This window comes from Formica exsecta, unplaced genomic scaffold (genome assembly GCF_003651465.1).
Source record: "Formica exsecta isolate Colony F162 unplaced genomic scaffold, ASM365146v1 scaffold590, whole genome shotgun sequence".
Classification (NCBI taxonomy): domain Eukaryota; kingdom Metazoa; phylum Arthropoda; class Insecta; order Hymenoptera; family Formicidae; genus Formica; species Formica exsecta.
Genome location: NW_021853175.1, coordinates 45,502 through 72,394, shown reverse-complemented (window position 1 = coordinate 72,394; position 26,893 = coordinate 45,502). Strand labels below are relative to the sequence as shown.

The 26,893-nt window shown below is 37.8% G+C and overlaps 2 protein-coding genes and 2 pseudogenes across 2 annotated transcripts; 2 read left to right on the top strand and 2 right to left on the bottom strand.

Annotated features, from left to right (window-relative positions):
- Positions 1-2,864: 2,864 nt before the first annotated feature.
- Positions 2,865-4,318, bottom strand: LOC115242353. The gene is made up of 2 exons (XM_029818583.1): positions 4,259-4,318; positions 2,865-4,163 (listed from the first exon to the last, which is right to left on the bottom strand). The coding sequence occupies exon 2, from the start codon at positions 3,873-3,875 to the stop codon at positions 2,865-2,867; it is 1,011 nt and encodes a 336-aa protein (XP_029674443.1). The 5' UTR covers positions 3,876-4,163; positions 4,259-4,318.
- A 9,244-nt stretch (positions 4,319-13,562) lies between these two features.
- Positions 13,563-15,280, bottom strand: LOC115242352 (annotated as a pseudogene).
- A 2,781-nt stretch (positions 15,281-18,061) lies between these two features.
- LOC115242351 lies at positions 18,062-18,925 on the top strand (annotated as a pseudogene).
- Positions 18,926-25,269: 6,344 nt separating this feature from the next.
- Positions 25,270-25,917, top strand: LOC115242350. Its single transcript, XM_029818581.1, has one exon. It carries the CDS (start codon positions 25,270-25,272, stop codon positions 25,915-25,917), a length of 648 nt encoding a protein of 215 aa, XP_029674441.1.
- The last annotated feature ends 976 nt before the right edge of the window (positions 25,918-26,893 follow it).

Below are 26,893 nucleotides of genomic sequence, written 5' to 3'. Positions count from 1 at the left end.
GGTTTCTCTGTAAACAAGAGATGTTTAGTCGAAAATTTACATGAAAAATCTTTAATCGCGCAGAGAACAATTTATGATGCCATTAATGTAAAGGGCAGGCTTAAAAATTTTGTTGTCACAAAAGATTTGATTCGTGCAGCTCGTAATTCTCATTCATGGTATAAAGAAGATATTGCGAAACAAAAGAGAGAAAAGAAAGAAGAAGAGGAAGCACGAGATATGCAAAAGCGAACTGCCAAAATGATCAAAGAATTGGAGCAAAAAAGAAGAAATTACTTGATGACGCCGTAAAAGAAATGGCTCGAATTTTGATGAAAAAATTAAAGACATAAAAAAACTGTGATTTCGAAACCGATACCATATTACTACTACTAGTCACGAAGCAATATAATATTAGCATTAGTTATTAATAGCATCAAAAACGTTACAAAAAATAGTATTTAGCCGCTAGTTCGTTTGTTTATCGCTATTTATCGCGCTATTTATCGCGTTTATCGCGACGCGCGATCTCGTATTTGAGATTTGGTCATGAGAATTATATAAAGCTTGTAAAGAGTAACCGGCAGGAAATAAAAAATGTAATTATTTTCTGTCAGTTCAATTTCTGATGCAATCTCAACATAGGGAATTCAGATATTGGATTGTTTAGAAAATATTACACGGCTCAAATCCAAAAGCCAAACCTGATATTCATGTAGACTACGAAAATCTCAAATATCAAAGAACGTGAATTATTTTTAGTATTACATTTTCAGTACAGGCAATAAATAACAGGACGCAATTTTCAGAATTTGCTCCCTGAAACGTACGAAAAATATCCCTAACATATCCCATAGAAATCCTTAGAATGTTCCACAGGATCTCCCTGGATTCTCCAGAGGCTAGTATTCGGCTATCATTTACTCTTCCTCAGGACATCCAGAGGAGATCTGAGTATTAAAATGGGATATCCTCAGGATATCCTACATGTATGTCCTGGATGCCCTTCGGACGTCCTAAGGACATCCTTGTGCGGTCTGGGACATTTCCAAAACTAAAAGTTACGAGTAATTCCAGATCCACAAAATGTTTGTGGATTATAGAAGTGCTTCGATATGATTTTATCATTTCATTATTCTTTATGCCAATTACAAATGTGTATTTAATGCTGTTGTTTTTATGATATTTTTGATAGAATGCTCACAAGATTTATTTTGCTATTAACACAAACTCATTGCTTAGCCATATGTGAGGTTATTTAAAAATATTATTTATGCATTAATTACATTCAAATGTAAAACTAAATAAACATTATATACAAATGCGCGTTCGCGGGTATAATTACTAGCTTATCGTTTTCGAAAACATGGTCTGCCAAAATCTTCCATAATCATTTTTCAACAATGTATTTATGACAAATATGTTAATTGACAATGTACAGATTCACTCAAATGTAAACATTCGCTCAGTTTTGCTAATATAATCTAACTTTGCTCAATATGACATCGATTAGAAGAAATCACTTCTCTTCCATGCACTATTCCGCGATATTCTTAATAACTGTTAACCACTTTATTATTTTTCTTCTGGCGTTGCACTATTCCGTGAAGATTATTTATAATCTTATATTCAATACTTATATTCAATATGGTATTAGCTTTGTAAATATATACTGTTTATAAATAGTTCCTTTTAAAAAAGAATTTCCTTTCTATCGAATAAATTTAAAAAAAATCACATCCATGTAAATACTGCATAATGTAGTACTTTATCAAATTTAAGAAATTAGGCTCTCGAGTGACATCACAAATTCTAATAATCGCGGGCTAGTAAGAGCCAGAACGCGGATGGCAGTGCGTCAGTTTCATAGAAAAATAAGTTTTCTATGAAACTGAATATGTGCACAGGGCACGAAATTTACTTGGTGTATACCAAGATTTTTTAAAAATTAATCTCAATTCGAGATTTATAATAATCCCTCTTTACCCCCCTGGAGAGACGAAGGCGAGAAAAATATCGGGGCGAAGTCGCTGAATCGGGAATCGAACCCGAGTCTTTCGCTTGCCGGGCGACTGCTCTTACCTCTGAGCTATTCAGACCCCACACCACCGATACTTCTCATTTGCCTTATAATATCTATTACTATTAACGCCATCTTTCAACCGGCGTGAACTAACAAATTTAAGAAATTAGGCTCTCGAGTGACATCACAAATTCTAATAATCGCGGGCTAGTAACATCGATCACATCAATCACCAATTCCGAGTTTAAAAGTGCCCCGTGCCAAACTGATCGACTTGTTTTGAAATTAATCATAAGCTTTACTAGATAGACCTGGAACGAAAAAGATTAAAATTAAAGTGAGATACAAATACTTGGCGTGCCCGATCTGAAATAAAAATTTCCAAAAGATTATCAGAAATCATTATCAATATATTAATACAAATATATGACATAATGCGACACGGGCACGCCAAGTTTCACTCTTGGTGATCGATGTGATCGACGTTACGGCAGTAAAAATTAAGTAATTTTATGATGTACTATTTGTAATAAAATCCGCAATATAATTGTTCCCTTTGTAATACACACGTTTTCCAAACTATAAAGATATTTATAAATGAAATTTGTGCCAAAATTTTTTTCAGAATTAATATGTACCTGCTATTAGCAGTATTTGAATATTCTAATATTGTTAATATGTTAATTCCAATATAAGCAAGCATATGTGTATATGTGTATGTATGCGTCTTTATAATAATAAAAAAGATTTGCAAAAACTAGAAAAACGGCGCTATTGTGCACATATATATATAATTGCAATTCCTTGGTCCATTCATCATTCTCCATACGCATAACAGTATGTCCACTTTCACTAGGACGTTCTAATGACACAGGAAATTAAAATAAGTTAAAGATTTCCATACATTATCTTTAACACCGAATTCTTCATTTTTAGCCTCGAAACGCACTCCATTAATAACATTGTTATTTGGTACCAAAGGACCAATTTGATCGCCATATTTATGATATTTTCTAATTAATTCACTTCTAAATACATCGGCTTTTTTATGTTTCAAATGCTTTTTAAACGACGTTTTTCGAATTCCGGACACATATCTTTTTTTGGAGTGTAATAAATCTTTAGTATTTAAGGTAACGAATTCGAGCGATATATCATCATCATTGGTAAACTGAAATAATCCTTGCCCATAAATTTGAGCTTTACAATTATGATCACTGCAAAATCCATTTATTTTTACAATATAATCTGTAGCATAACAGTTCGCGTGTATTACTTTTTGGTTCTTGAAAGAATACGCACATGGTAATTTTTCTTGTAGAAAAATTAATTCAGACAAGATATGTGTCCACCCATTCTTCAAAGAATAATAAATTTCTCCTCTATTATTGACTTTCTCTTCTGGTTTGATATTTAACCATTGTTCTTTTGATAAAACAATTTTAAATTGAATTTTTTTATCATTACATGGATGTTGCGTATTCCATTCAAAACTGTCGAAGCTATTGCTATTACTATCATTACACAAGTCAGAAATATCTATGTCATCAGTTTCACTTAGAATTTCTTTCGTAAAGTTATTGAAATTAATCACATTTTTCATCTTTTTATATGTTTCGAAAACGTTATGCCGATTTTGATAGACATAAAAGTATAAATTAAAATGTTTCATTTGATTGTCCCATGTTGCGCATATGTCTCTCCACACTGAATTAAATTTAGATTTCAATTTGCCGGTTTGATTGTCACAAATTTCAAAATATTTTAAAGTTTTTATAATTTCAGAATTAGATATTGCAGCACGAGGACTCATTATTATAAAGAAAATTATAAAAAACGTCTTGCAATGTGATATGAAATTTGCAGTGATCATCCTTTCGTTTCTTTTTTACTATAATTTCAAGATATCGCGGATAGAAGCAAAATGAAAACACATGACTTAATTGTCAGAATAATCTACATTGTTGATTTATTATCAATTTAACCTGAATCGTCAACCGTGCCGAAATGATAAATTTTTTATAATGCTAAAAAACTTACATTATTCTATTGTCAAGTTGAACAAAGTAATGTCCCAATAGCGGAATTCTGTTTCAAAGTGAATCTATGCGTTACACTTGAAGCCGCACAAAAAGTATCTTCATTTGTCACAAGCGTTTTCCTATAAAGAAATAAAGAAATAACAATTTTATTCATTATTCTGACAAGAATTTATCTTATGATTGTGATAATATATTTTGCATTATAATAACTGACCTCATTATATTAGTCAGTTGTCTTGCGGTAGCCGCCGGTTCAAATTTTACTTTACAAACATATGTGACTTGTCCACTTTCACTAGGACGTTCTAATGACACAGGAAATTAAAATAAGTTAAATACTAAATTCCCAGAGAGCAGATAACCTTCCGCGGCTATCTTGAACCAACTTGGTTAACAATTATTCAAAGTGAATCTATGCGTTACACTTGAAGCCGCACAAAAAGTATCATCATTTGTCACAAGCGTTTATAAAAAAAATGGTTAATAGCATTACTCTGTAATTTGTTGATAGAAATGATTGTGGATTGCCTCTCCATGCCATACCTGTGGGAATATCTTTATGTTCATTGAAACTTGAAAATGGAATATATGGTCTGCGAATATCCCATACATTTATACTACAATCAACCATTAGAGCACAACTTGCTATGTGATATTTTTTTCTGTGGTCTCCATTTAATGCGTCCCTCTGATGCAATAATATGTATGGCATAATCGCAACTTGGTTTACCTGACAGATCCCAAACCTAAAGAGTTCATATAAAGAATATAAATATACAATCAATATTTCATAAAAGTCTATATATAAAATAATGTATATGCCTTAATAGTTTTATCTCTAGATGCAGTAGCGAGCCAAGTGGCTTCAGGATGCCAATCACAAGTAAATATCGGACCACTGTGTGCGGTAAAATGTTGAAAATAACGATGCGGCTTTCTCATGTCTCATTGCTGTACATGTCCATTTTCGGATACAGCAGCAAAAGTATGCGGTTGTTGTGGACAAAATTGAACATCTCTCACCGATTCTGTATTACAAAATATATGAAATACACAAAATTTCAAAATATTAAAAAAATTATTTTGCCGTTATCTTTAACAATTACAAGAGAGCTTTATCTATATATACTATAACATAATTTACCTATAATATTCTCCAGTAGAGTAAATATTTTAAAAACTGCAATATAATTCACACCCATATGATACAGTTATGTTAAAAATATGAAATTTTATTCAAAACTTATGATAAACAATCCGTTATATCATAATGACTAAAATTACAATACACACACACACGCATACACATCTATCCCTCAAAAAAAGATATATTATACTAAAAAAAACACACCGTTACGACCGGCTATCACAACCTAGCTATTATCTTCTTCTTCTTTGTTTGATTGGCACAAATTAATTACCCACCACACGGCCAGGTAAGAAGTGAACGGCCGATTAAGTGAACAATTAGAAAGGATTCCTCTTTAGAAGGGGAAGATAAAACTCAAAAATATGATCCAAAGGACACACGCGTAACGTGTCTGAACACGTTCGTTCCCGCCCGCGGGCGGCAACGAACTTTTTTGGCTATTATCTTTATTAAGGGCTAAGGCCGATATTACATTTGTCGTACGACAAACTTTTTAAGGGCATTGATTATCTAATTTCTAGAGACTCAAGAAAGTTTCTATTTTGCAGCCAATCAATATGCTTAAAAAGTTTGTCGTACGACAAATGTAATATCGGCCTCAGACCACGCATTGAAGATTGAGATCAAAGATTGAAGATTGAAATTTGACCAATTAAGACAAAGAAATTTTAGTTTCTTTTATTCCAATTAGTTAAATATTAAGGAGCAATCGTTTGAGCTATAAATTATTAAAAAATATGAACTTCCAGCGCCAACTTATTTCCGGTGTTGCGATTGACCACGTTGCGATTGACCACATTGATATTGACTACGATCCCGATTGACCACGGTCCCGATTGACCACGGTCCCGATTGACCACGGTCCCGATTGACCACCCGTTGTCAATATAAACGTGATTAATCGGGACCGTGGTCAATATTAACGTGGTCAATCGGGACGTGGTCAATCGGGACCGTGGTTAATCGGGACCGTGGTCAATATCAACCTGGTCAATATCAACGTGGTCAATCGGGACCGTGGTCAATATTAACGTGTTCAATCGGGACCGTCGTCAATCGGAACCGTGGTCAATCGGGACCGTGGTCAATCGGGACCGTGGTCAATCGGAACCGTGGTCAATATCAACCTGGTCAATATCAACGTGGTCAATCGCAACGTGGTCAATCTCAACGTGGTCAATTGGGACCGTGGTCAATATTAACGTGGTCAAACGGGTGCCACTCGTACGGTGTACCATTTGTCGAGATAGACCGAGCATATGAGCTACATGGCGCACGCTATTTTTGGGGTTCCCCTCAAACTCTCTTAAAATCCTTTTTTCATCGTTTACACTGTAATGCATTGATGCACCAGCGTTTCGACGATTTGGAATAAGAATTCCCGATTCTTTAGCGCGTTGAACACATCTCAAAATAACATTCGAATTGGGATGTCGCTCACGGTCGGGAAATCGCTCCGCGTAGAGACGAGCCGCTGCACGAGCATTTTCGTCGGTTGCTCCATATACGACAATCATATTGGTATACTTTTCTGCAGTATATTTCGTCATTTTTTACTTTTTTTTACGAGACGTACACGTCGAATGTTGGGCGCCTACTGTGGTGGAGCAACAAATAACGATCGAAAAGAAATGACCGATAACAAATGAACGCTGTTGACTTTTTACGAACGTTTATTTTTTTCAAACGCTTGTGCCGCGGAACTCTTGTGCCGTTGTCTTTACGCGGAACGATTCTCTAGTTCACGCGTTGATTATGTAATTTGATATCCTTGTACTCAGTCGCAACCACACTTGATCGGTGAATATTACAAATTGTCACTATTTTACTTGTAATATTCGCCGATCAAGATATTTTTCGGTATCGAGCGCGTGTGGTTTTCCCGACCGTGAGCGACATCCCAACTCAAATGTAATTTTGAGATGTGTTCAACGCTCTAAAGAATCGGGAATTCTTATTCCAAATCGTCGAAACGCTGGTGCACCAATGCATGAGTGAGTCTCGATTGCGCACATTACCAATCGGACACGACAATATTTCCCAATCGGACACAGACTTAATCGGACACAGGCTCGAACGGACACATATGGTTGCAATCGGACACAAGCCTGATCGGTCACAGGCCCGATCAGACACAGGCCCGATCGGACACAAGCCCGATCGGACACAGACCCGATCGGACATAGGCTCAATCGGATACAGACCCGATTGGACACAGTTCCGATCGGACACAATCCTCATCGCGAAGCTAGGTCCACCCTACAATCGTTGTGTGGATGGGAAAATGTATGCGTGGACACAGTGGGTTCCGCCCCCCTATGGGGGGGCTCCACTATCACTAAACTAGACACATAGGTTTGTGTTGAACCTCGCTTTGCGTGGAAAGTTGTAAACCTATGTGGAACCTTACTTCGCATTAAAAAGTATATGTGTGGAGGCAGTATGTTCCGCCCACCCTACAAAGGGGCTCCACTATCAAAAAACTAGACACATAGGTTTGCGTTGAACCTCGCTTTGCGTGAAAAGTTGTAAACCTATGTGGAACCTTACTACGCATTAAAAAGTATATGCGTGGAGGCAGTATGTTCCGACCCCCCTACGGGGGAGCTCCACTTCCGGAAGATATAACCTAACCCAAACCTATTATTTCTGATATACTATGTCCGATCGGGGTTGTGTCCAATCGGGCCTGTGTCCGATCGGGATGGTGTCCGATTGTAACCATATGTGTCCGATCGGAACTGTGTCAGATTGAGTCTGTGGCCGATCGAGCCTGTGTCCGATTGGGAATGTGTCCGATTGCAACAGTATGTGTCCGATCGGAACTGTGTCCAATTGGGTTTGTGTCCGATCAAGCCTGTGTCCGATCGGGACTGTGTCCGTTCGGACATGTGTCCGATCGGATCTGTGTCCGATCGGGAAATATTGTCCTGTCCGATCGGTAATATGCGCAATCGGGACGATCCCCAATGCATTACGGTGTAAACGAAGAAAAAAAGATTTTAAAAGAGTTTGAGGAGAACCCGGAAATAGCGTGCGCCATGTAGCTCATATGCTCGGTTTATCTCGACAAATGGTACACCGTACTTTACGCCGAAACGGATTGTACCCGTATTATTATCAACGAGTACAACAACTTTTGGCGAGAGATGCAGAACAGCGCATCTATTTTTCTGAAGGTATTCTTATTATCTTTAATTAATATTTTTGTGTTATCAAAAAAAAAAATAGTCAGCGAAACATACACAGGGTTTCTCGCTCAGTGTCGGCAAAACGATTTTTTCCCCGACCGAATTCTATGGACGAATGAAGCAACCTTCACCCCGAACGGCGTATTTAATAGCCGTAATTATTTATTTTGGGCGGAAAACAATCCGCACGCCGTTCGGGAATGCTCGTTCCAATATCGATGGGCGATAAATGTATGGGCAGGAATAACAGCGAACTGAGTCGTAAGTAGTAAATTTTAGTAAATCAAGGAATCTTCTTTCGCAGCTTTAAAATATATCATTTTCTTTCGTGATTTTCAGATTGGTCCTTATTTCCTACTGCCACATTTAAATGGGGAAATATATCTAAACTTGGGTGTAGTTCCGAAAAGTACTCACTCCCCATTTTTTTGGAACTCAGTGCTTTTGGTAGTGGAGCCCCCCGCAGGGGGGCGGAATCCACTGTTTCCACGCATACACTTTTCCACGCGAAGCGGGGTTCCACATGGGTTTGCAGCTTTCCACGCAAAGCGAGGTTCCACGCAAATCTATTTGTCTAGTCTTTTGGTAGTGGAGCCCCCGCAGGGGGGCGAAACCCACTGTTTCCACGCATACACTTTTCCACGCGAAGCGAGGGTCCACATGGGTTTGCAACTTTCCACGCAAAGCGAGGTTCCACGCAAACCTATTTGTCTAGTTTTCCGGTAGTGGAGCCCCCGCAGGGGGGCGGAACGCACTGTTTCCACGCATACACTTTTCCACGCGAAGCGAGGGTCCACATGGGTTTGCAACTTTCCACGCAAAGCGAGGTTTCACACAAACCTATTTGTCTAGTTTTTCGGTAGTGGAGCCCCCCGCAGGGAGGCGGAACGCACTGTTTCCATGCATACACTTTTCCACGCGAAGCGAGGGTCCAAATAAAAAAGCACCTCAGTTTGTGAGAGATGAGGGAACTTACAGTTAAAAAGCACTCTAAAGTTAGGACTTTTGTGTTAACGCTGTTACTGTATATATACTCCATTTCCTCGAAAACTATTATTCGTACGGTGAAAATGTATAGAACCTAAAATGTTTATCTCTGTGTGATCTAAAACTTTTATCTAAAACATTTATCATGATTTTTCGTATTTACTGAGATAAACGTAAGAAACTATAATTTTTATGGGTTTTTCATGGTTTTTACCATGAAAATCAAGTAGTCGCCAATTTTCACTATGATATTTGTAATCAGCGCGTCAAAATACGTAAGAATACTGAGTTTAAAAAAAATCGGGGCTGAGTACTTTTTGGAACTTTATCCCTAAACTTCCTCCAAAATGAGTTACCCATTCTCCTCGAAGATGTTCCTCTCAATATAAGAAATAAACTCATCTTCCAGCATGACGGGGCTCCTGCGCATTTCGCTCGACAAAATTAAATTTACTCAATAATTCGCAAAGAATACTAATTAAGCGTGATCAATTATTATACATATGACCACTGCTTTGTTTTAGCATTAATCCACGCCGGGTTCGCGAATATTTAAACGCGCATTATCCGGACAGATGGATGGGTCGAGGTGGTCCAATCATTTGACCGGCGCGATCGCCAGACTTTAATGTACTAGATTATTTTGTATGGGGTCACATTAAAAATGTAGTTGGACACAGGCGTGATGGTACAGAAGTTGAAGTACGAGAAGCAATTCTCGCAGCTTTTAATACCATCACGCCGGAAATGGCATATCGCGCGACGCGCAATATTACCCGAAGAGCCGAACTCTGTTTACGAGAACGAGGAAGGCACTTCGAACAATTTTTACATTAAAATATGAGAGTGGATTAGAAATATTGGGGATACCACTTTAAAAAAAATGCACCGTGTTATCTACCGCAAGGTGGTATGGAAACGATAGCATAATACTTCCTATGCCGCGCGCGCGAGAAAGAGAAAGAAAGAAAGAGAGAAAGAGAAAGAGAGAGAGAATAGTTCGAGATGCGTGGCTTCAGCGTTCGCTTGTATGTAGCCATATAGAGCGCCCTTCCCACCGCTTCGCCGCGCACCAAGCAACGCCTGAGTAGGAAAGCTCTTCTCGCCGCGCGCTTGTGTAAGGCATGGATTGGTCCATCTTTTTAAATTAATTTCTTAATAATTATTACCAAAATCGCAAAATGGTAAAGGACTTTTCTTCTCCGTTTCATCTGCTCTACCTGCACATGGCGGGTGATCCGCGAATTATGGGACACTCTGTACAAGATATGTATGTGAGCGCGTGAACGTATAAAAGTTGTGTCGGCGTGTGCGAGTGTTCCGTGTGCGGACGGCGGTGCATTTAATGCAGTGCGGTCACTCGTAATGTTTTCGGCGTATCGAATGCGCGATCGACTATCTATCGTTAGTCGCGCAGCGCGTGGTCGGCAGGAGCCGCTAGTTATCGGGTCGCGCTGATTTTCGGCCGTGCGGTCGGAAATTTCGATAGCGCCGGTGGGCGATCCTTTGGCGCGTACGTGCGTGGTATCGATTTCGCACGTCGATGGGTGTTGCGGAAGGTATGCGAGTCGTCCCTCGGCGCGGGACTTATCGTTCCGTATCAATAGCGAGTCGGATTCGTTTATGGCGGTCGACTACGCGTATGTCAATGCATGCGGATATTTAATAAGTGTCGATTAGTTGGATCGCGATATTACTGGTGTGGAATTAGAAATGCACCGGCTGACCAGGACACCCGTGTGTGGTGGAGAACTCCCCTCCACGTGAGTAATGCCGGTGCACGCAGGCGGTTGGAAGATCTGAGAGGTGCCGAGAACTCCCGGCGGGATCGAGCACGCCCGATCCCGTTTGCCTCTAACTCGTTGTTTTTCGGAAGGATTACTCCTAGAGATGCCGCAAGCTCTCGGCGGAGGCTGAGTACTCCCAACCCAGTTTTTCTCTCTCCTAGGAGCGTTTTTAGGATCTCGGATATTTCCAGGCGTCTTACAGACTCTGGCAGTTTTGAAAGATCTGGTCTCGAGATGTTAAAAGGCGCTCTATTTATACTTGCTTTTGGCGCGCGCGTCTGCGTATTTCGGTAATTGTTCTAACGGTACTTATTGTCGTTGAGCCGGCGCGCGCGACTCGAGTATATTCGGTATCGGTCGGGCGGTACCCGAGCGCGTCACCGGCTCTCGGCGGTTTCGCGCGCCTAACGGCGGTTGTTTGTTCGCGCGTTTGTTTAGAGTTCAAAAAAAATGGGCGCTCAGCGCCTCCGCGTTTTGCTCGACCGGTGTTCGTCAGACAGCGGACTTCCGGCGGATCGGCGGCCGGGTAATGGTGGAGGGATGCATCGTTACATATTATATATGATATTTATTTCTAACTTCCGTTTCCGGTGGGAGAAGGTGTACAGTAGGGAATGTGTGCTTGTAAAGAAGGGAAAAAGGAAAAGGAGTGAAGGGAGAGAGGAAGGAGCGAGGGAGGATGAGTGAGAAGCGCTAAAGAAGAGAAACAGTAGGAGGAGTAAGGGAAGGAAGAGGCGAGGAGAGGCCACAAAAAGGGAAGGAAGGAAAGGAAAAAGGAATTGGAGATTAGGAAGAAGAAGAAGAGAGAAAGAGTGAGAGAAGAAAAGGAAGAAGAAGATCACGTGGGAAGTGACGGTGAGAAAACTGGGAGAAAGAGCGGACGGAAAGTAGACCGATAAGGAAGATGAAGGAGTGGATAATGCAGATCGTTACTATAAGAGAGGAGAGAGAGGAGGAGAAGGGAGAGTGTCGAGAGAAAAAGGAGGTAAGGGAAGAGAGAAGAAGAGGAGGAAAAAACGAAGAAGAAGGATAGAAGAGAGCATAGAGGAAGAGAGAAAAGGAAAGGAGAAAAGGAAGGTGCGTGGTTGTAAATAATAGGAGACTATGGACACTTTATATGTATCTTTTATTCGTCCCCAATGGGGTTTGAAGGCGTTTTTTAGGAACGTACCCAAACCTTTACACTCCTCTACCTTCCTCTACATTTTCTATTCTTATTTAAACCCGACCTGGCCCTTTGCGACCTTACAAATATTCCTCCCTCCCCTTCCTCGTCTCACCATCTCCCTCCCACTTCCCCTCTCCCCACCTTCCCCTCTCCCCCCCTGTCTTCCTCTTCTCTCTCTTCTCTCCTTCCCGTCCTTCTTTCCCTTTCCGTTTCCTCTTTCCTATCCATATCCATTCTCTTCCTTCCATCCACATCCCTTTGTTGCCTACTACCACGCTTCTTCCATACCCTTTTTCCATCTTTGCTTTTTCCACCATTCTCCGTTTCCTCTCTCTTCTCTTCCTCTTCCTCCTCGCTCTCCTCCTTTGTCGCCTCCCTTACTTCTTCTACCTCTTCTCTCTTTTCTTTGTTCGGTCCCTACGAGATCGGGGGTGATATTCTCTTTTCTCTCCTCTTCCTGCTCTTCTTCGCTCTCCTTCTCTGTAGTCACTGTTGACTTTTTACTGTCTTCTTTCCTTCCTCTCTCCCTCTTTTCTCTCCATAGTCTTAATTCATTCCTTATTCCCCTCACTTCCTCTACCTACTTCCATCCACTTCTCCATGTTCTCCGTCTTCTTCTTCCTTCAGTCTCTCCTCTCCTTTCGTTTCCTTCCCCTCTTTCACTTCTCTCTATCCCGTCTCTTCCTCCTCTTCCCCACAAGCACATTTTTTCCCTGTCCACACTTTTCCACCGGAAACGGAAGAACAATAGGAGACTATGGATTGATGGGAAAAAGGGGAAGTGGGATGAGGAGAGGAAGATAAGGTGGGGGTGGGGGAGACAGGAGAAGAGTGTAGGGGGAGAGGTGACAAGAGGGGGAGAAGAAAAAGTGATGAGAGTAAAGGACTGCAAGAAAGTGTGAGAGATAATTGGAAAATTGTAAGATTGCAAAGTGTAAAAATTGCAACCCCATAGGGGAGTCAATAAGGACCATATCTATATAATATTTATTTGGGGGAACATAATAGCGTAATTTTATAAAAATAAAATGCATTTTAATTTTCTCGAGAGAATCTATAATATTTCTATAAATGCAAGACTGATTTTATCAAACAAATACTATTTCAAATTACAAACCCTCACAAACTGAACTGCTTCTATGTACTTGGCTAGTTAACTTTATTTCATATTTACTTTTTATTTTTTATTTTTTAAAGGTTTTTATTTTTTAGAGTTATTTTTTAGAGGAAAATTATTTTTTATTTTTTTATTTTTTATGAAATATACATATTATCCATAATAAATACAATTCTTTAATCACATACAGCGCGTTCGTATCTCGATACCCATTCACGAGCCCTGATCCCGGCCGAGCTAATCCGAGCGCTCGCGAAAGCGGCCTGTTACAGATTGAATATAAGACTGAATAGTAGGAATAAAACCAAAAATTAAACATAACTGATGTCTGTTTATTAACCAAAAATGTTTATTTATAAAAAAACAATATAAAATCCTTCGTATAAGTTCGTTAATTGGTCCTAATTACAATTTTCATTATTAATAATCAAATATTCATTATCAATCAATTGAGCTTCATTTGCAATTCATTCATTATTCTCGTTCTTTCAGCATTTCCCATGTCAGTGTTATTGCCGCGAACAAGTGTCTGTAATTCTTCGTAATGTTGGACGCCAATAGTCATTACATCATTTTGTAATATGCAAATATTATGTAACACGCAACATGCTATGATGAACTCTGGAATTTTTTTAAGATCCGTTAGTGGTAAACAATCTAATAGTATTCTAAAACTTATTTTTAATTGTCCAATTGCACGTTCAACTGCCATCCGTGTTGACGATAGACAATAATTGAAATTTTTGTGTCGGTTTGACAAATGGCCATTGTCTCGAAATGGGACCAATAGGTGCGGATGAATTGCATATGCAGCATCTCCGATAATATGGGAGTCATTAGGGAAATATAAGTCAGGCATCTCTAGAAAACGTGCTACTGAGGAGTTTCTAAAAACTCGAGCATCGTGAATTGATCCTTGTCCTACATAGCAGTGCGTAAAGAAACCACGTGAATCACACACTACTTGGACATTTAAGGATGGAAAACCTTTCCGGTTTATGTAAGAAGCTGAATCAATTGGCGGAGTTCGGATTTTAATGTGTGTTCCATCTATGGCACCGATGACACTTGGAAAGCCACAAATCTATTTGAAATGTCCCATGATATCAGCAACAACAACATCTTTGGGCCACTGTATAAATCGAGGTGCGATGCAATGAAGTGCGTAGGTAACACGTCTCACAGTCCTAAAAGCAGTTGCTTTGCCAACTCCAAATTTGACACAAACGGATCTGTAACAATCCAGAAAATTCAACAATGAGAAGCTTGTCACAAAACAATCTAATAGCGTTTTTCACTGGCTGCATTGGCGCACATTACATGACGGCATTGTGTTTTATTTTGGTGCAGAAATTCGGCATTAGCTACAAGAGATGGTGTCAGTTGAATGCAATATGGCACTCAGTGCTGCCCAGTGAAAAATGCTATAAATGTAATGGTGGTTACACGAATATAGACCACAGCTGGGTTTTATATACCTGTACGAATCAGGAGTAGCCATAAAACAAAAAGCAATATACAGTTGCTTTTCTGCTGAAATTGGTTTTCTACCAATTGTGGTACCTGTGGCATTTAGTGCTGGTCCAATCAGTGATAAAACCATTTCAAATGTAGCTGGATACAGCCTAGAATGTTAGATTATGATATTAGTGAAATGAATTTATGATAAAACCAGATAAGAAAATATTACAAGTTTATAACTTAATAACATTTATGTTGAAATGCTTACCTAAAATATTCTTTAAATATAACATTGGTGTAATCAGGAATTGCGCAATCGACGTAATCCGTAATTTTTTCAACTCCGATATTTTCTCCACGTGATTTACTTGCCATTAGTATAGAAAACAATGTCTGCATATCACTTAGAGATATGTCTTCAACTTCATTCTCATTTTCACTGTCACCCGATTCGGAACTATCGCTTTCATTGTTTTTTTCAAAAATATCGACGAAGAGATTATAATTACTGGAAATTGTTTATTGACGTTTTGCATGGCGAATTTTCAATTCGCATTAGCGCGCAGGTAACCGTTCCAAATAACTAAAGCGCTTCATGCGCATTGACAAAACGAAACGATTTTGAAGCGCTGCGCAATAGTAATGCAATCTATGCGTTTCATGCGCAACTCGGAACGCACCCACAATGAATGGCCAGAATTTTCAAAAAAAATATACTCTCATGAAAACTGAAATTAAAGACAGAGTATATGAAGAACAATTAGGTCAAATAAATGAAAATATATCACAAGATAACACGAAAAATTAACATTTTCTATTATTATTCAATCTATTCACAATCTAGTCACTTTACTATCATATAATATATACATATATTTCGTAATATATTTTTAGAAGAAAGAAATATTTGACTCCTAAAATTATTGTCAGCATTATGTGACTCAACTATGTGTTACGTAGTTAGAAAGGCCCTTCGAAAACATGAAACTTTCTCCTAAACAATTTTTTGATTTGACAAATATTTTTAGAGTTATTAGCTTGTAACATTTAACGTGGGCCACCCTGTATACAGATTTTTTTAAATATATTTGCAGTTTTAAATATTAATGTAATATATTTGTATATGTTAATTATATTACATAAAACATATTATTAAATTCCATGTCTTACAATTGATTTGTGTAATTTGTATATATAACTATCTCTTCAAATTATTGCAATATTTTATATCAGAAGCTTCTGAACACTTCCTAACGCAATACATAAACACGCAGTGACATGCATGCGTCGGACCAAAGCTGTTATCCATACAAAATATTTAGTAATACTGACCAACTTTAAATATGATGTAAGCCAGGGCCGTTACTACGGTACACGGCTGTACATGGGTTGTACATATATAAATATATATACCGAGTGTTCCCGGGTTAAATGGCCAAACTTGAAATATGAATTTAGGACCTTAAAACAAGAAAAAATTTTCCTCTGGAAGTATGCTCACAAACGCTTCGTTCAAGAGATATTGACTTCTGAAGTTATGAACTATAGGAACGAATAATTTCGAAATAATCTAGGTTAATTCTATTTATTGCTGTACAATAATCAGAATGGCGTGCAGCGTTAGCATTTCCGTCACAAAACTCATATAAATATACCATATCGGCATATTCACTAATCCAATACGTATGAGGCATGATTGTAGTTTATTCCACGAAAGCATTCAACGAACTAACAATTATTTGGTACGAATGTACGGAGCTTTGTTTACAGTGCAAACACAAGCCTGTTAATGACGTTCGATCTTCAAAACAAAAATAAAAAGAAACATTTCGAAATTATTCGTTCCTGTAGTTCATAACTTCAGAAGTCAATATCTCTTGAACGAAGCGTTTGTGAGCATACTTCCAGAGGAAAATTTTTTCTTGTTTTAAGGTCCTTAATTCATATTTCAAGTTTATTTAACCCGGGAACACCCTGTGTATATGTATATATGTAGGCACACGCATGACTTATTTCACCCAGCTTTACCTATCCCGCTATCGTACTCTCTTCAAGCGCTATCTCTCTCGCGGTGCTCCCACGCGGAACCAATTCCCACCGTCGGCGCCGGGCCGACAACGTATAGTGGGGGACGCCGGCCGGGTATATAAGACCGGCCGGCCGAGACATCGGGACCAGATCTTATCCTGCGATCCGACTCCTGACACCAACCTAATCAGTACCGACTACCTCTTGGGGCTGAGGTTTCACTAAGCTCTGCCGGGTTTCACCGGCTCCTGTCACCACTCCTGGGGCTAAGGTTTCACTTAGCTCTGTCGGGTTTCACCGGCTTCCGGTGCCAAGGCAGGGTTCGACGTGACACTCGGTCCTGCCCGCAATACCTAGCCACCCAGCCTGACCTAACATTAGTTGTAAGCCGGATATGTATGCCTCGCCGTAGACAGTAAGCTTTAGAAATAAGTCCGCGAGTCGTACCCGCGCCGTAGACAGTAAGCCTTAAGGTAACATTTCATGGGCAGTAAAAAGCAGCAGCAGTTTAGTAGGTAACTAGCATTGTTTGGTGATTTTACAGAATTGCTGCGCTGCCCATGAAATAGGTTTTCTGCAGTGTTTTAAATCGTTAATCTCAATTTCAATATTAATTGAGATATAGCCGAATGAGTAAAAGCACTATGTCGTACAATCAAAAATTATATCAGTGGTAAACAGAGCGTATACTTAAAATTAATGAGTATAATGCAAAAATACATCAAAAACAAGCTGTAATAGCGGCAGCTGTAGTAGCGATAGCTTACACAAGTACAATAGTAAGGAAAAGAAAATACAAAAAGAGACGATATTGGATGGCTGAGATTTATAAGCAACGACGACGCAAAGGATTTTATTACTTGGTATTCCCAATGTTGAAATTAGATGATCTCCGATTTAAAAATTATTTTCGGATGAACTATACTCAATTTGAAGAGTTACTTGCATTAATTGCGCCAAGAATAAGCCGACAATATGCCATTCGAGAACCCATTGAAACGGAACAACGTTTAATAATATGTTTAAGGTAATGCAATACGTAATATGTAGTTTTTTCTATTATCCTTTTATTGTAAGTAGAAAAAAGTAAAATTTTCATATTTTAGATACTTAGCTAGTGGTGACAGTATGGCATCCATGTCACACCAGTACTTGGTCAGCCAAACAGTAATTTCTCAAATTATTCCTGAAACATGTGAAGCTATATGGGATGCATTGTACCCTCTTGTGCTTCCATTTCACACACATAAAGAATGGAGGAAGATTGCAAATGAAATGAATATTAAATGGCAATTTCCACATTGTATTGGAGCAATGGATGGCAAACATGTTATTATACAGGTATAAAATGGTTTTTCTGCATATCTGAATCAAAATTTGCATATAATTTACGCAGTTACTCCATTACTCAAATTCTATTTCTCTTTCAAAGTCCTCAACGCAGTGGCTCTGCTTATTACAACTATAAAAAATCCCACAGTATTGTATTACTAGCAATCTGTGATGCCAACTATGTTTTCACATATGTTGACATTGGTGCCTATGGTAGACAGAGCGACGGTGGTGTTTTTAAAAATTCGTTAATCGGACAAAAATTTGCACAGGGGGAAATGGATGTTCCACCTGCCGAAGAAATTTATGAAGGAAATTCCAAGTATCCTTATGTATTAGTTGCAGACGAAGCATTTCCACTGAGTCCGTACTCGATTGCGTCCTTTTTCTGGAAGAGATAGTTTGTCAACAGAACAAAAAATTTTCAATTACCGACTCAGTCAAGCAAGAAGAACAATAGAAAATGCTTTTGGGATTCTTGCTGCTCAATGGCGAATATATAGAAAACCAATTATAGGAAAAGTTGAGACTATTGAAAACATGGTGAAAGCTACAATAACTTTACACAATTGGCTACGCAAAAAAGATATATCAAATAGAGAGCAGTCATTTATAACTGCTGATATGATTGACGAAGAAGCAAATGATGAATTTTATTGACAATTATTGAAGGCAATTGGAGAAAAATTGTGCAACTAGACAACAGTGTCCTGCAACCAATGGCTTCTTGCTCAACACACACATACACAAGAACGTCTGCTGAAATCCGACAACAGTTTAAATAAATTTTACATTTATCAGTCTTAAAATAATTTCTATGATTTTATAAATATTTAAATTTAATTAAACTGTTTTGGATCATTAAATAAATAAATTTGATTTTGCATAAAAAAATTAATTATTTATTAGGATTACGTACAATAAAAAATATGTATTATCATAAATTATGTATACTATAAAATATATATGTTAACAAAAATACAAAATATTTTTCTTGCAAACAAAAGCAAAGTATAGTAAGAAGTAGTATTAGATAGCATTTAGAAGTAGAATTTTTCGTGCATAAATTGCAATATTTCTAAAATTAAAGTCCTTCTTCGCTCTTCTGTATGTCGCCTTAATTGACTCCCAAGTATCAAAAATAATCCATCTACATCGTCTAGGGTCGGAGATGGTGGCAATGTTAACGGTTGCACAGGAGTTGCAATTGTAGATATAGCATCTGCAGTTTGCTGCATTGCTGTATTTGGTTCTTTCATATTTGAATGAGTTGTGCGTCCTAAAAAATAAAAAAAGCTTTTTAATAGTTACAACAAAAACAATTTTTACAATAAATAAAAGGGGATTTATTATTATGGATTTGAGATAAGGATCTTAAAATATCGTGACATTACGAAACATTGGTAACGTAATTATTCATTAAATTCCCTTTTATCTACTGAATAGTACATATAAATATATGTATTATTATTCAATGGCTGAATAAGAATAATTGATATCATTACGTTACGTTTTTTATTCAAGGGACCTGCTGCTTCTCCTGATCCAGATTCTAAATTTGTTGTAGTTCTATAGTGTTAAATAATAATTACACAATAGAAATGGCACTAATAAAATTATAATAGTCCAATCAAATTTGTTACATAAATCTAGGTTTATTCCAAAAATAATTCCATAAATCTAGGGTTTATTCCAAAAATTCCAAAAACAAAGTAATTTAGTTTTATACATACTGTTTTGTAATGAGAGTATCCTTTAAAAACAGCATTCTGTCAAAGTACTTCCATTTTTTTTTATTTGATCCTGCAGCTCCGCTGGGCTGCTTATCTTCGGCTATTTTGCGGCAGAATGTGTCTCGCAATGTTTTCCATTTCTTTTGAGCTTCTTTTGCACTCAATCGGCTTATTAATATTATATATATGTATGTATGTATAAGTATTAATGTATGTATAATGCATGAAACATTACTGTTGTTTTATTTTTGATAATAATCATAAAATTAACGCCACATATCATTTAACATTGTTGATATTTGTTGCCACTGCTCACTGATTGCCAGTCTATTACGCTGTGTGATGGGAAGGTTATAATTATAAAGGATTTTTCTTTGAGATACTTCTTCGATAAGTAATTCCTCTATATCCTCAGTTTCTTGAGTACTAAGTGTACTTGTGGATGGTTCATTTTCAATGTTGAAGTCTTCTACAATGGCTTCTGTGTTATTGCCTATATCACTGCGCCTTATGATAGTCCCATTGTCTATGTATAGATAACGTATCCATTAAAAATTATTACTTCACAATATGTAATAAAATCTTTACTTGTCTTACCACACACTGGATAAAAATAGCGATTGTTATCGATATGCACACGATTATAATTCTCCAGACAAGAATGTTGAAGCATTTCATTTTCATCAACAATAATTTCGCATACTCCACATGTATTTACCATTTGTATCTAAAAATTTAAACATTAAAAATTTTTAAATAAGGATAAATAAGTTAATTGTTATTAACAAGCAGATAAGCATTGTCAATATATATATATATATATATATATATATATATATATGTATATTTATATTAGTGTTTCCTAACCTAACCTAACCTAATTTATGTATCAAATGATTTGTGATTAATTATTTCATGTTGTTATCTAAGTTAAGAATGAAATACCGTATGTACATATTATCAATTTCAAAAAAGTTTCAAAAATATGTGTCTATAATATTTTTAATCCAATGATGTGAACAAATTCAATTATATGTAGATTTTACGTCTGAATTAATTTTTAATAACGAAACAATATCTATCTATTTATCTATGTATCTATTATTACTAATTATTATCTAACTATTATTAACTTACGCACAAAATTCGACATGTTCAACGCTATTAAAAACTATGCTGTTGTATGAAACTTGTATTGTTGTGAGTTGAAAATCTTTATCAGATGTCAAAACAAGAAAATGGCGCCAATGACAGCTAGGGCCATCTATGGGCAAATTCCAGTTTCATATTTATATACCTGATATATGTACATATATAACCAAACACAGCTTTTACTGCTTTGCTTTTCAACAGGATGAACTTCAAACAGCAAAAACTTACGCCGAAAGTACGTCATCGATTCTAGTTACTTTCTAAACTGCTGCTGCTTTTCACTGCCCATGAAATGTCATCTTTAGAAATAAATCCGCGAGCCGTACCCGCGCCCTAGCACTAAGCCCGCTAGTCGTAACCGCGCCGTAGTCATAAAACCGCATATAAATACCGCGTCATAGATATAAGCTTCTCGCCTCGCGCACGCGCCATAGTAATAAGCCTGCTAGTAGTAAGCCCGCTAATCTTAACCACGACGTAGCCATAAGTCTGCATGTAAATAAAATACCCGGTAGATATTAAGCCCAGACACTCGACCTAGCGCCGCCTGCACGAACTAACCGCTTTGCACTTCCAGCCGCACGCCGCTCCGCGCCGTGGAGCCCGCCGAATGCCTGTCGCATGCTGACCGCAACCGCTTGGTCCTGCACGCCAACCCGCTTGTACACTTTCTCTGAATAAACTATCTTTTCTACCTAACCTGTGTTCGCGTAAGTTTGAATCTCCCCTTCCCTCGAACCCGGACACCGACGAACCGATTTGAGCGTCGAGAAAGGTGACCGCGTTACAATTTATTAAAAAATTGTTTGGTTAACTCTGTATCATACCGTTCCGTACTACATTTAACAAAAATGTTTTCTATCATAACAGATTATTTTGTTGAAATTATTAAAAGATAATTTATTTTGTAACTGCGACCGAACTTTATATTACTATTTACAAAATATAAGTAACCAAATAATATCGTTTTATTAATTCAAGAAGTTCACCAAATTCTGCTTGTCTAATCAAAAAAATATTACATTTTGCCATCTTAACAAAATTGTTTAATTAAAAACGACTATCTGTGAATAATTTTATTTTTTTGTTACCATTAGTATAACTTTTTTCTCGGTGTATTCTATATTTGCCACATTCTATCCAAAATATCGTACTAATTCCTTGGGCGGTCAAAGATTTCCAAAACTATCGAAATATACTACCCGATCTCCTCACTTTGCATATGCTACCCAATGAGTACCGGAACCATCGACGTCATTCAAATTGACGATACTGCTCTCATTTCGTCGTACACTGTTTATCGGTAAATTATTGCGCATGAAAACGCCTCTAAAGAATGTTATATGCATATGTTTTGCATGTTATTCCAATTGCATATTGGTTGTTACACCGGCAGGCATTTTTACCGTTTTTTGACGTTTCTTTTTCTTAGCCGTTGTTGAGAACCTTCATCCACGCTTGTATGGAGCGAGATAAAGTCCATGGTGTGATTATGACGTTGACTTTCGTCGAGTTGACGTTGCGCCGCATTGTTATCATTCACCGCCTTTGCGATTCCCGCTGCTCCGCCAGCCAAAGAACCGAGAACTCCCAATAATGGTAAAATTGGTAAGATACTACCGCGCTTCGCTACAGGAAGTATTCGTTTTTTCGCAGTCTTTTTCTTCATCGATAATATTTTGTTTTCATCCCCATATCGAATTTTGTCTTTGCTTTCATAGCCGCCCGAACAGCTGTAGCGACTGCTCTTTCGCCAAGAGTCGAATCTTTCGCGGTAATACGTGTTCGCGCTTTCGCGGCGAGTATATTATCTGCAACGTGTCGCTGGTCGAAATCGTTGCTACCTCTTATAGTTTTCGCCGGCATTTGCCACAATCTTTTATTAACTGTGTTGGAATGTCGATATGTGTTTGCTGCCACGGCAAATTATAATGTCGCATACATCGACAATGTTGTCAAACCTCAAAGTCAGCCATTATATGTTCGGGAAACTTGTCCCACAATTGTTCCACGTAGCCACCAAAGTCTCGCAGTAAAACAATCTTGGGGATAATCTGTAACTGCTCGGCGGTAAGCTCGAGAATATCGTTAACCGACAGAAGAAGAAACATTTTCGAGGCTAAGCAGTTTCGATTCGGTGCACTTCTATAAATAGGACCCCAATGACTCATTTTCCAAAAATCTGATTTGAGATTCGCGAGAGCAAATATGCGGTTCGTGCGTCAAGCGACGATAATCAAAGTGACAAATTTTGACGATAAAACACGACTAATGTCCGAGAAAGAAATACGCAAACATGGAAACATGCTGCCGATTACTATACGCGGTATCATTTGCAGTCCTTCGAATTGCGGTAAGACTAACGTGTTGATAAGTTTGATAGAAAGCCCACACGGTATATGTTTCGAGGATGTGTACATATACTCGAAATCGCTTCAACAACCGAAATATTGATACTTGGAAAACTTGCTGTTACTGATTGATAAAATTGATTATTTTACATTCTCTAATAATAGTGACATCATTCCACCGTGCGAGGCGCTTCCGAATTCCATTTTTATCTTTGATGACGTGCGACAAGCAAGATACGATAAGAGAATACTTTGCAATGAGTCGACATTCGTCGACTGTTTCTATCTTTGTCAAACGTATACCAAGATACCCAAGCATCTTATACGCGACAATGCGAATTTATTGATTTTATTTAAACAAGATGGTACAAACTTGAAATATATTGTATATACAACGATCATGTAGGGGAAAATTGGGGAAAATTGGGTAAAACTGGGTAGGCGGGTCAAACCGGGTACCTTGTTTTTTCGTAATAAATTCTGCTATCTATGGCTAACTTGTGTTATTACTTGTAGATTGACGCCATCATTATTTTAAAACAAACCGTGCCCCTGTGCACACGATATTTCTTTTTTAATAGAAGTTCAAAGTTTTTAGCCCAAAAAGGTCGATATCGAGGCAAGAATCGAGTCGTTGTGCACTTTTTCCATATAGAGCATTTGTTTCGGTAAATGCAGCATTGTATTCTGTACATATTAGAGAATATATCATATTAGTTTTGATCGCCACTTTGTACGCCGGAATATACAACCGCCGTATTTACTGTTACTTTCCTTGTGTTGAGGCAAAACCGGGTACTTACACATCTCATGTAATGAAATGCATTGTTTACCAACGGGAGGGCACCGGGGAGTCACAAAAACTCTTACAACCGAATAAAACATAATTATTACTGGGAAAACTTGAAAGCCGATGTTCAACGATACATACAGCAATGTTTACAATGTCAATTGAAAAAAACTTGTACGAGTTAAAACAAAACAAGCTATGATAATTACAGAGTGGTATATATTCTGAAAAAGAGTTAAAAGATCTGAGAGATCATATAATGTTTCTGGCCGAACGACCGTCAGTACTTAGCACCGTAGCAAGAGGAGTAATGGGAAGACCCACTTCTCTATAGGGTGGCTCCATTTCCAATTTATTAGATGAAGCATTTATGGAAAAGATAGCCGCTTCCGCTTGGAAAAAATTCTGGAATAAGTTCCTGTTTTTCGGCAATATCAGCGCTGGATTACTCGGGATTTATTTAGTCGCAAAAGTTTCCAAGTTAATATTAGACACAATTGTACATGGATATGCCTTACATACTGTGTATGGATGGTCAATCTATTTACTTGGAGCAATCTGGGATTCCCTCACAAATCTTTTGTTACATCTGGGAAGACGGAAGCAACCCGAGAGGCCACAGCCAAATCCACCACCACCACCGCCAAGCGCACCACTGGAAGACCATAAAGTAATAAAACCCACTAAACAAGAAACCCGTAACATAAACACCATGGAAAGGAACGCCGTATATCCTCTGCTACATCCGGAAGAAAACGCTATCTATACATTAGAAATAAGGGAGTAAAAATAAAAAAAAGGGGAAAGAAGAAAAAGTATATTAATTATATATTAATAATAATAATAATAACAAAAATAATAGAAGAAAATTTTTATTAAACGTCTTTTATCCTCTTCCTTTCCATCAACAAGAATAAAAAAAAGAGCTTTTGTAAATTTTTTTTTACTACATCAAGCAGTTTTAACTATTTCTAGAAAATGGAAATCGAAAATATCAACACCCATGAATTAACCCGCGGACGGTTGGAAATACGGGTAACACGCGCGGAATCTCCATCGCTTTTCTGGGTCCAGCTGAAGAACGGCGAAAGAGATCTGATGGAGCTTATCGAAAAGCTTAACTTCCGAATGAATCGACGATCTCAATATCTTCATTGTTGGCCTGAAGACTTGAAAGAAGATGAGCCTTGCGCTGTCAAAATTAAAACCATCTGGCAACGCGGCGTCATTATAAGAGTTAATACAATGACGCATAGGATCAAAATCTCTCTCAGAGATTGGGGCATGGTAATCTGGAGGCCTATGGGACATGTTTATTTTTTAGAAGACCGATTCCGAGACTTGCCGTGGCAAAGCATCAGATGCGGTTTACCACACACAGGCCCAGCGGTTACAACAGCTACGGAATGGCCCGAAAAGATACGGCAATTATGTAAGATCCTCACAGAGCGCCAAGAAGGATGGATGCAAATAGTCCATCCCCTTGGTGATAGAACTGCAATGGTAAAATTAATGATATACAATGAATATACTGAGGGGGCCCACAACCTGAGAGACTTTCTGATACAACTGGGCCACGCTAGACTCACTGAAAACATCACGACAGACGTATACCTCACTGTATAAGTCGCATAAAAAGCCTTTTTATCTAATAAGCAATACCGTAGCATTTAAGATTTACATTTTCGAACCTATCATTGCTCTTGCGCCATCAGTTACGATAGCTGAACATTTTGAGAAATCTATATCAAATTTTTGAAGAGTTTGGTTAACAGCTTCGAAGATATCAATACCCCTTGTTGTGTTATGTAGTGGGACAACATCTAAGAGCTCCTCGACATATGAAAAATCGTTTTGCACGATTCGAGCAAAAATACTCAGTTGACTCACATGCCGATTATCGGTGCTCTCATCGAGACATAATGAAAAAAAAGAACAAGATTCTAATAAGGATTTTAATTTTTTTTCTAAAGAAGAAGCAATATCATTTATGCGGGATTTTACTATTTTGTCAATTAAAGGAATACTAGCAGCTTCATCAAGAGTTAACGAATTTCCAAACGACTCTACTGCTGCGATGAAGCATTCCTTTATAAATTTTCCTTCACGAAACGGCTTGGAATTTTTCGCGATAAGATTTGAAATTACATACGACGCTGTAAGAGCTTTTATCGAAGATGTAGCATTATCGACAGAACTCGAACTACAACTTTCTTGATAAACTAATTTCAATCCCTCAATTAAATTAAATTTCTCCTCGTCCACATATTTCGAATATTCATTTATGTGTTTAGTTTTATAATGTCTATAAAGAATGTATTTTTTTATAAGAGTGGGTTGATAACCACACAAAAGACAGGTGATTTTATTACAAATAGACGCAAAAAATATTTCTTCCCATACCTTATCAAAAGCTTGCACGTATCTTTGGTCCTTATCCATTTTTTAGAAAATCCAGAAATAGTAAACCGTACGACTAACACACGATACACTATAACTATTACGCAAATAGCGTAACAAACACTTTTTACTTTAATAATGTCGATCTCCAAAACTCTGCAATCTCACACAAGAGTTTAAATGCGCTCGTCTTAGATAATTT